At 43.2% G+C, this 11433-nt stretch overlaps 1 protein-coding gene across 1 annotated transcript in view; it reads right to left on the bottom strand.

The window, feature by feature from the left end:
- Positions 1–278: 278 nt before the first annotated feature.
- LOC138350749 (BRCA2-interacting transcriptional repressor EMSY-like) overlaps positions 279–11433 on the bottom strand; it is a 61330-nt gene continuing 50175 nt past the window's right edge. The window contains exons 14-15 of the mRNA XM_069301961.1: positions 5147–5394; positions 279–1080 (exon numbers count right to left, since the gene is read on the bottom strand). Coding sequence (XP_069158062.1) covers positions 478–1080; positions 5147–5394 — 851 coding nt within the window. The 3' untranslated portion in view covers positions 279–477. The remainder of the gene's footprint in view (positions 1081–5146; positions 5395–11433) is intronic.

The following is an 11433-nucleotide window of genomic DNA, read 5'->3' as shown; positions in this document are numbered from 1 at the left end:
TTTAAATTATTTTTCATTTTCAAATTACTGTAAATCCATTTTCGACCATACAGGCAAATGGCAAAATTAAGGCGTAATTTGCAAGAGAACAGGTTGGGATTACAAGCAGTGTATGGTTAAAAGAGGTTGGGGGACTATCTTCGCAAACGTCAGAGCAGTGGTTTACGTGAGGACAGACATGCGTTTTGTAGTGGAGTACAAAGTAAAGGAAGACCTGATTTTACACTGAACATCAGCGAATATTTATGTGAATTTTCCTCTCAATTTAAAATTTAAAACTGACTCATTTGTGCTTCATGGCATTACCAAAATTACACTGATATATTGACTGTGTGTACAGTAAATGGAATGTCCTTAAAAATTATTCCACGAAGATGTTCAAAATTATGTCCGAGATTTTTACTAGGCATTTGACTGTTGAGGTGATGGTAAAACTATTGAATTCTAATAGAGTAAAATATGATACTTCCAAGATGATCAGGATCTGGAACCTGTTACTGTGCAGAGATTAGATACGTATGCAAATAATGATGCGACTGAATATGCCAGACTACTTTTTGTACTCGTCTTGGTAACTTTGTGTTGCGAGTCATACACTGTTATGCTTCTAGGCATTTCAATGTGAGAAAAAAAATACTGACTGATTGACTGGCAGTGTGAAGTGATGGAAGATTGAGTGGTTGTTGGCACACTCGTGGAAGTGGATACTGTCCGTGACAGAAGAGGAACCGAGCTAGAAGGAGGAGGGAGTCTCGGGGTTGCCCCCTCACTGTTGCCTACTTCACCACCGTCACCACCACCACCAGCACGGATGTTTCCACTATCAACACTACTTGGTCCACCAGTACTCAGAATACCTGTGGCCTGCAGAATGTCAGCCAGAGCATTGTTGTTGCTCACACTGCTGCTCTCAGGACTCAAATCCACCACAATGACATTGCCCTGAGACGTGGGTGTGCTGATTGGAACGACACTCGGAGCTGCGATAGCCCCCCGAGGCGAGGGTAGAGGCTTCTGTAGCATAGTTGTGCTGGAACTCCCACCGAGACTCTTTCCTATGGTGATTTTAGTGGGTCCCTCCTGAGGAAAGTAACAAATATACAATATACTGCTAAGTATTTCCTAAATTGCCACCATGCCATATTAATTAAAATAAAAATTATAACCGTATATTATTAAAAATATTTTCAATTATTTAAACCATTTTAATTAACACTGTACCACAATTCATAGTTTATAAACAAGGGGCACAGCCCATGTAAGAAATAGTCTCACTTTATATTTCATAACATTATGGGAAACAATTGGGAAATGTATTGACTATTTCTAACAGAAATACTTGCAACTAGGCCTAAGCTGGCTGCCAAATTTAAGGTAGAGTGCAACCTCAATTCGGTGAGAAACCAACCACAATTAATTGGAGTGCGGGATTCATTGCATCCTAAGATGCATTCAGGAGTCATTTGTGAGATGTAATTTTCTGGAATCCTCCTCTTGTAGCTCTCTGAAGTTATCTTCATGAAATTGCCTGGTCCCAGCTCCCAGCCGGCTTCCCTCATCAGTTCTGTTTCTGATGTAGGTGTCTCCACACCAACTTAGTGTTTCCAGTCCAATCTGTCCTACAAAGAACATCGTATTTCGCTCGTATGCGTTACATAAGGCCAAAAATTGTCGTACTAGAAAATGAAAGCTGCTCCCAAAAGTGATGTTCTGTCTCGTTTTCTATTTGGATCCTCTAATAGGTCAGAGGAGAGGGAGCCGGTCGGCCGAGCGGACAGCACGCTGGACTTGTGATCCTGTGGTCCCGGGTTCGATCCCAGGCGCCGGCGAGAAACAATGGGCAGAGTTTCTTTCACCCTATGCCCCTGTTACCTAGCAGTAAAATAGGTACCTGGGTGTTAGTTGTCACGGGCTGCTTCCTGGGGGTGGAGGCCTGGTCGAGGACCGGGCCACGGGGACACTAAAAAGCCCCGAAATCATCTCAAGATAACCTCAAGATAGGTTAGGAGAGAACACTTTAAATTGATCATTTTCTTGACGTTGGGAAACCCTAGGAGGACGGGCTCTCCAGTCACGTCAGCATGTGGGTGAACCCCGAAACTTCTAGTCTGTCTGTTGTTTATTCGGGAATCAATGTTCCCACAGCCCAGTCTCTAACTAGGCTTTCTGGCTGTTGGTCTGGTCAACCTGGCTGTTAAATGTTGCTGCTCACATTCTGACTTATGAATCACAGCCCGGTTAATCAGGTATCCTTTGGAGACATTTATCAAGTACAGGGTTCTCTTTTGAATATTGTAATAGGTCAGCTAGTAATGACCCTATGTTTGGAGAGAGAGTGCTGAAAAGTCATGGTCTCTTAACGTTAATAGAATTGTCTTGTAGCATACCTATTGTACCTTTGCTTTTCAATGGGGCTATTTTTGCACTTCCTGTCATGTCTTCTGGTTTAGTAAGGAGTTATTTTAATGTGTAAATTTGGAACCATTAATATTTTCCAAGTGTAAATTATTATATCTCTCTCTTGCTTGTGCTCTAGAGAATACAGTATGGGAAATTTTATTAGTTTTCGGTAATTTAGATGATTTATTAAATAGTTTCGGTCTGTAAAAGAATCCAGCATGTTCTGCAGGTCAGCAATTTCTCCACTTTTGAATGGGGCTGTTAGTATGCAAGAATATTCTTCCCTAGCACACACTAATGCACTAAAAAGTGCCCCTTTTCCACAAGACATGTATCTTCTTGAGGTTATCTTGAGATGATTTCGGGGCTTTAGTGTCCCCGCGGCCCGCTCCTCGACCAGGCCTCCACCCCCCAGGAAGCAGCCCGTGACAGCTGACTAACACCCAGGTACCTATTTTACTGCTAGGTAACAGGGGCATAGGGTGAAAGAAACTGCCCATTGTTTCTCGCCGGCGCCCGGGATCGAACCCGGGACCACAGGATCACAAGTCCAGTGTGCTGTCCGCTCGGCCGACCGGCTCCCTAGTAAGTATATGAATGAGGTTGGGTGGATATTAATAGGAGCTGCCTCTTATGGGCCAATAGGCTTTCTGTAGTTACCTTCATTCTTATTTCCTGTGGCTGCTTCCTCCTGGCGACCCCTTTTGCAACCAGCTGCCTCTCATAGCTGATGCCATTTCCCATCCACTCATCAATGTGCAGCTGCTCTGAGTTTGGTTAGTTCTTGGATGGGTGCTTGCCTTGAAACTCTCATTGTTGCAGGGTTTTCCCTTTCTACGTAGTTTTATCAGTGGTGTGTGGCCCTGCATTGCAGGTGCTGCACTCCATGGAAGTTATAATTAATATGATTAGACTTCTGGCAGCTCTTCTTCTTCCCCTTAATCTGCAGTTGCCATTCTGACCAATGTGTTGGGTAGCTTGCTGTGTTTTTTGACAGTCCTGTTCCATCTCTATCTGGTGTCAAATTTTGGCCATCTTGTGTTCCTCAAGCTGGTTTTGGGGCTGCCTCTTGGCTGTTAATGGCTGCTATTGCCTCTTTTCCATGGCTATTTAATTTCTGCACTTTCCCTTTCCCACTGATGCTGATCATAATATTGGTCTCTCTCTCTTGTCCTCGTTGTCTTTTCTGGCATTATGCTGGTACCTGGAATGTACCTGGATGGGGTTCTGGGAGTTCTTCTATTCTCCAAGCCCGGCAAAGGGCCAGGCTTGACTTATGAGAGCTTGGTCTGACAGGCTGTTGCTTGGAGCAGCCCACAGGCCCACATATCCACCACAGTCCGGTTGGTCCGGCACTTCTCTAAAAAGAAAACTGTCTAGTTTTCTTTTGAAGGTGTCCACGTTTGTTCCGGCAATATTTCTTACACTCACTGGGAGTATGTTGAACAATCATGGACCTCTGATGTTCATGCAGTGTTCTCTGTGTCTATGGCACCCCTGCTCTTCACTCTTCACTTCATTCTTCCATATGCAGGCAATGAGTCACAATAACGTGGCTGAAGTATGTTGACCAGACCACACACTAGAAATTGAAGGGACGACGACGTTTCGGTCCGTCCTGGACCATTCTCACAATCGACTTGAGAATGGTCCAGGACGGACCGAAACGTCGTCGTCCCTTCAATTTCTAGTGTGTGGTCTGGTCAACATTCTTCCATATCATTAACTCCAGTATGTTTTTATTTTACTGTGTAAATTTGGGAAGTACTTTCCTTGTGTGTATTATTTGATATCTCTCTCGTCTCCTTTCTAGCGAGTACATTTGGAGAGCTTTGAGATGATCCCAATAGTTTAGGTGCTTTATCGCCTGGTGTTCGGGGAGGCGACTCTTGGTAGGGCTGGGTAACACTGGCTTTGTGTTCCCTTGGCACTCTGTTCATTGGAAGCAGTGCCCTTCCCTTGCATTCTGCTTGGGATGGTTGAGTGGGTGCTTCATTTTCTTGGACCTGTGCCATTGGCTGCTTGTCTCAGTACCCGACTTTCTTGCTGGCATACTGTGTGGGTTTGCTCACCTTGTTCTACGCATGCCTATTCCATCTGCGGATTGCAGTCTTGTCTGTTTCTTGGCTTTCTGGGCTAAGTCAGTTGTTTGGATTTGTGTTCGTTGATTTTGCTCCCCTTTGCACCACAGTTTCCTCCGTTGATGTTTTCCTTTCTGGGCTAAAATAGCTCAAGGAAGTACAGTGGAAAGCCCTCCCCCAAAAAAGTTAATGCTGCACTATAATGGTGTAGGGTATTTTAGTGGTGGATCAACTTCAAGGTGTCGTATAAAAACAAGTATCAGTGATTTACAAACTGAATAATCGCTAGATTTTTTTTTTTTTTTTTTTTTTTTTTTTTTTTTTTTTTTTTTTTTTGAGATATATACAAGAATTGTTACATTCTTGTAGAGCCACTAGTACGCGTAGCGTTTCGGGCAAGTCCTTAATCCTATGGTCCCTGGAAGGAATACGATCCCCGCCGCGAAGAATCGTTGTTACAACCAAGTACACATTTTACTGTTGCGTTAAACAGAGGCTACAGTTAAGGAATTGCGCCCAGTAAATCCTCCCCGGCCAGGATACGAACCCATGACATAGCGCTCGCGGAACGCCAGGCGAGTGTCTTACCACTACACCACGGAGACTGTTGCATAGATAGGAAGGTTAATAGTCAAATTTTAAATAGCATTACACATGCATCTTACCCTGATTCCCTGAATGCTCATGGGTCTTGTTCCGGGAGAAGGGGCTCCTTTATGCACAACAATCACGTTAGATTTTGTACCACTCAGCACCGGTCGAAGACCAGAAGGACCCTGAGGTGTTACTCGTACTGTTTGTATTGTCTTGGAACCAACAGATACCAGCGTTGCTGGAGCTGGTGTCCGTACTCCACTCACTGAAGCCTTCGGAGCATTTATGGTATTCACAGTTACTACACGTGGACCAGTTCCTGAAAACATGATACTGTATATTGAAAATTACCAGTACTCAAGTACCATACTGTTGAAGCAATGAAAATATTGAAATATCAAGCACCGAAAGTAATGAAACGCTCTTGTTCTGGAGGCGGGCACAGTAGCTCTTAGAGCTGTGTTCGTCCAGCCAAGCCCTAGGGAGATACATCGGGCCATGGCCTGCCAGGACCAGAATGTGCCTCTTTCTATTCCCTGACTTCTAGCCATTTATACCTGGTGCATTAATTACACCTCATAACATTAATGTTTTCATCACATTTCTTTTTAAATTGGTGGATAGAATTGGCTTCAACAACAACGTCCTTTAATGCTTTCCACTGACCAATCATCTGTACAGGGAACAAGAACTTCCTTACATCTCTCTGACTCAACTACAAGTCCAGTTTCCACCGATGTCCCCTAGTCTTGAGGAGCTGGTCAGCCGAGCGGACAGCACGCTGGACTTGTGATCCTGTGGTCCTGGGTTTGATCCCAGGCGCCAGCGAGAAACAATGGGCAGAATTTCTTTCACCCTATGCCCCTGTTACCTAGCAGTAAAATAGGTACCTGGGTGTTAGTCAGCTGTCACGGGCTGCTTCCTGGGGGTGGAGGCCTGGTTGAGGACCGGGCCGCGGGACACTAAAGCCCCGAAATCATCTCAAGATAACCTCAAGATAAGATAGTCCTATTTCTTGAAAAAATTAAGTACCCTAATGTAACCAGATCATTGTAACTTGGTAAACAACCTAACCACAATGTGCCTGACTGCTATTAAGTTGCAGAGTGGGACTCCTGCAAGCCAGGGGTCAGATTCACGAAGCATTTACGCAAGCACTTACGAACCTGGGGTCAGATTCACGAAGCATTTACGCAAGCACTTACGAACCTGGGGTCAGATTCACAAAGCAGTTACGCAAGCACTTACGAACCTGGGGTCAGATTCACAAAGCAGTTACGCAAGCACTTACGAACCTGGGGCCAGATTCACAAAGCAGTTACGCAAGCACTTATGAACCTGGGGTCAGATTCACAAAGCAGTTACGCAAGCACTTACGAACCTGGGGCCAGATTCACAAAGCAGTTACGCGAGTACTGTACTTACGGACCTGGGCCCAGATTTACGAAGCAGTTACGCAAGTACTTACGAACGTGTACATCTTTCCTCAATCTTTGACGGCTTTGGTTACATTTATTAAACAGTTTACAAGCATGAAAACTTGCCAATCAACTGTTGTTATTGTTATAAACAGCCTCCTGGTGCTTCGGAGCTCATTAACTGTTTAATAATTGCAAACAAAGCCGCCAAAGATTGAGAAAAGATGGACAGGTTTGTAAGTGCTTGCGTAACAGCTTCGTGAATCTGGCTCCAGGTTTGCAAGTGCTTGCGTAACTGCTTCGTGAATCTGACCCCAGGTTCTGGCATGGGTCCCTGGTAGGCCTATAGAACTCCACAGCTGATGAGACATGCTAGATGGAATCCATCTCATTGTATAGCTTCAGGGAGGCAGCGAGGTTCATTACAATCATTATAATTGCCGTGTCATTACAATTGCCGTGTCATTACAATTATTACAATTGCCGTGTCATTACAATCAACACTATGCTCTATCGATGGTACAGTATTAAAAAAGAATTCTCCCATTTTCTGTTACAGATTGAACCTTTGGAACCCTGTCTATGGATTAAACAAAGACATTAGCAAAGATATACAATTATTAACCATTGTTCCTCCAGTATTATTGCCTCTATTTCTACATGCACTAGTGAATTTTGAGGATAAAGTTGTATACCTTCATGCCTATCCTAAAGTATATATTTATTAAAAAATCAACAATTATTAACATTTTGAAATGTTCAGATACTGTTACTACCATCCCAGAAATATTTCAAATATTTCAATACTGTTTTTTAAGTTTCTTGAGATTATCTTGAGATGATTTCGGGGCTTTGGTGTCCCCGCGGCCCGGTCCTCGACCAGTCCTCCACCCCCAGGAAGCAGCCCGTGACAGCTGACTAACACCCAGGTACCTATTTACTGCTAGGTAACAGGGGCATTCAGGGTGAAAGAATCTTTGCCCATTTGTTTCTGCCTCGTGCGGGAATCGAACCCGCGCCACAGAATTACGAGTCCTGCGCGCTATCCACCAGGCTACGAGGCCCCTAATTAAGTTAGGGGCCTCGTTAATTAAGTTAACCCTAATTAAGTTAGGGGTAGTTATTATTAACTAAAGTTAATACACAAGATGGTATTACTGTAACATTTTACTATTTAACGAGGCAGAATTTGTTCTACTACTTCATGCTTGAATAAAAAACATACGTCAGGCTGCGAGCAGCCGCGTCCAACAGCCTGGTTGATCAGTCCAGCAACCAGGAGGCCTGGTCGATGACCAGGCCGCGGGGACGCTAAGCCCCGGAAGCACTCAAGGTTAACCTCAAGGTACTAAAATATTGTAAGATCACACCAAAACAATATTTTTTGTGAGTGTAAGTGAATGCAATGTAGGTAGAAAAGAATTCTACCTACATATACATGAATTCGTGAATATATATACTGTACGTGAATTCATAAACACTGGAACTAGGTATAATTAAGGATACCAAACCAAACAAATAAGGCATGAAGTTATCTTCTTCTTGAGGTTATCTTGAGATGATTTCGGGGCTTAGCGTCCCCGTGGCCCAGTCCTCGACCAGGCCTCCTTTTTGTTACACCCCCCCCCCCCCAGGAAGCAGCCCGTAGCAACTGTCTAACTCCCAGGTACCTATTTACTGCTAGGTAACAGGGGCATCAGGGTGAAAGAAACATTTTGCTCATTTGTCTCCGCCTACACCAGGAATCAAACCCGGAACCTCAGGACTACGAATCTGAAGCGCTATCCACCCAGCAGTCATTGGTGCCCGTCATAGCTGAGAGCATTGCAATGTTGGGGCAGTTAGTTCATTTATTATGCACCCCATTCCCATCTTGTGGGCGGTAGTGGAAAGGGTTACAGAGGTACATAATGGGCCTCTGTAACCCTTTCCAGGGCACTAATGCTGCACTTGCTGCACAGGGCACTTGCTGGGGCACTAATACAAATTCTTACATTACATTTAACTTAATTACTAATAGTCTTTATTTAATGATAAGTATACTGCAGCAATGAATCATTCTCAACTATTGCGCAACACTCAATAGATGGTTTTTGAATTCAGCAATATTTTAATGTCTCTCAATTTTTTTTTAACCTTTATTATTTGAAATGAAAATTGTTGAATTTGGCAATATTTTGACATTGTTCTAGTTTTAAAAACTTTTTCAGATAATGTTAATACAGTGGAACCTCGGTTTTCGTATGCCCCCGTTTTCGTATTTTTCGGTACTTGAACTTAATTTCTTCAAAATATTTGATTCGGTACTTGTTGTGTGCCTCAGTTTTCAAAGTTTGTTTATACACGTACGGGTCCACCGAGCACAAGGTGCTTAAGTTTACCTGTCTCCCCCGCCTAGTGAGGATCATGTTTGAATTCTTAGCACAAGGTGCTTAAGTTTACCTGTGTCTCCCGCCTAGTGAGGATCATGCTTGAATTCTTAGCACAAGGTGCTTAAGTTTACCTGTGTCTCCCGCCTAGTGAGGATCATGCTTGAATTCTTAGCACAAGGTGCTGACGTGTACCTGTGTCTCCCGCCTAGTGAGGATCATGCTTGAATTCTTAGCACAAGGTGCTTAAGTTTACCTGTGTCTCCCGCCTAGTGAGATCATGTTTGAATTCTTAGCACAAGGTGCTTAAGTTTACCTGTGTCTCCTGCCTAGTGAGATCATGTTTGAATTCTTAGCACAAGGTGCTTAAGTTTACCTGTGTCTCCCGCCTAGTGAGGATCATGCTTGAATTCTTAGCACAAGGTGCTTAAGTTTACCTGTGTCTCCCGCCTAGTGAGATCATGTTTGAATTCTTAGCACAAGGTGCTTAAGTTTACCTGTGTCTCCCGCCTAGTGAGGATCATGCTTGAATTCTTAGCACAAGGTGCTGACGTTTACTTGTGTCTCCCGCCTAGTGAGATCATGTTTGAATTCTTAGCACAAGGTGCTTAAGTTTACCTGTGTCTCCCGCCTAGTGAGGATCATGCTTGAATTCTTAGCACAAGGTGCTTAAGTTTACCTGTGTCTCCCGCCTAGTGAGATCATGTTTGAATTCTTAGCACAAGGTGCTTAAGTTTACCTGTGTCTCCCGCCTAGTGAGATCATGTTTGAATTCTTAGCACAAGGTGCTTAAGTTTACCTGTGTCTCCCGCCTAGTGAGGATCATGTTTGAATTCTTAGCACAAGGTGCTTAAGTTTACCTGTGTCTCCCGCCTAGTGAGGATCATGTTTGAATTCTTAGCACAAGGTGCTTAAGTTTACCTGTGTCTCCCGCCTAGTGAGATCATGTTTGAATTCTTAGCACAAGGTGCTTAAGTTTACCTGTGTCTCCCGCCTAGTGAGATCATGTTTGAATTCTTAGCACAAGGTGCTTAAGTTTACCTGTGTCTCCCGCCTAGTGAGGATCATGTTTGAATTCTTAGCACAAGGTGCTTAAGTTTACCTGTGTCTCCCGCCTAGTGAGGATCATGTTTGAATTCTTAGCACAAGGTGCTTAAGTTTACCTGTGTCTCCCGCCTAGTGAGATCATGTTTGAATTCTTAGCACAAGGTGCTTAAGTTTACCTGTGTCTCCCGCCTAGTGAGATCATGTTTGAATTCTTAGCACAAGGTGCTTAAGTTTACCTGTGTCTCCCGCCTAGTGAGATCATGTTTGAATTCTTTGTGAAGAATTTCATTACTTTTGTGCTTTTTTTTTTGGTTTCTAAACATAAAAGTTTTATGTTTAGTTTTATGAAACTACAAGGTCTCCTCTGAATACTTTTTATTTTCTTCTCCGAGGCTATGGGTCCCCACATTGGCACCAGAGGTGGTACCCTCACAAAGTTTTATTATATATCATGCCATGAGTTCCAAGAAAGTCAGTGGTAATGTTCAACTTAAGAAAATTGTTGTGGGGATGATGCTAGTGGAATCTCATTCACTTCCTTGCCTAGCAACAAGTCTGTCCAATTATACTCACTAAAAAAATTTCTAAGGTCGCCATAATGTCCTTTCCTGAAGTCAGGTTTTTCAACTGCTTCAACCTCCTAATGTTCTTCCAGATTATAACGCATTGTATACTTTATTCCCAAAAAGACATGGTCACTTTTATCCAAGGGAGGAAGGTACTGAATGCCAAATATCTCTTCCTCCTTCCTGGTAAATATCAAATCTAGCATGGAAGGAATGTCCCCATCCCTCATCCTCGTAGCTTGTTTAACATGTTGATACAAGAATGTTTCCAGGATGAGGTCTACAAATCTACAGGTCCAAAAATCTTCTGTTTTAGCTTCATATGCTTCCCAGTCTATGGATTTCAAGTTGAAGTCACCGACTATCAACAGTCGTGATCTATCGTTATCCGCTCTCGCTATAATCTCTCTCATTATTGTTATAAGACCTTTGCGTTTACTATCCAGCTCCTCCTTTGACCATGTGCTGCTTGGCGGTGGTCTATATGCATTTATTATCATTAGTTTATCATCTTTATGGCAGATCTCTAGTGCTATTATGTCAACTTCTTGTGGATTGGCAGTCATTATTTCCTTCACCTTTAGGTGTTCTTTCACCAGCACAGCAACGCCACCGCCTTTCCTAATTTTTCTGTCCCGTCTCCAAATTGAGTAGCCCCTTGGGAATATGACCTCATTTAAAATAACATCTTCAAGTTTTGTCTCCGTGAGTGCAACAATGTCTGTGGTCTGCAGATGTATTACATCACTTAACTCCAGTATCTTCGATCTCACTCCATCTATGTTGGTGTATGCAATCTTCAGGAACTTGTTCCCCTCTCCTTATTCTTCACTCCCCCTCTCTCTATTGATTTTGTTGGTTTGCCTTTATGTACCACTTTACTGGTCTGCCTACCTCTAACACTTTGTAGAAAAAATAATTGATTTCTTCTTCATTCCTGCTCTCATTTAAACGTTTT

Source organism: Procambarus clarkii, chromosome 47 (assembly GCF_040958095.1).
Source record: "Procambarus clarkii isolate CNS0578487 chromosome 47, FALCON_Pclarkii_2.0, whole genome shotgun sequence".
NCBI lineage: Eukaryota > Metazoa > Arthropoda > Malacostraca > Decapoda > Cambaridae > Procambarus > Procambarus clarkii.
The sequence above is the reverse complement of the archived record's forward strand: the minus strand, read 5'-3'. Positions and strand labels throughout refer to the sequence as shown.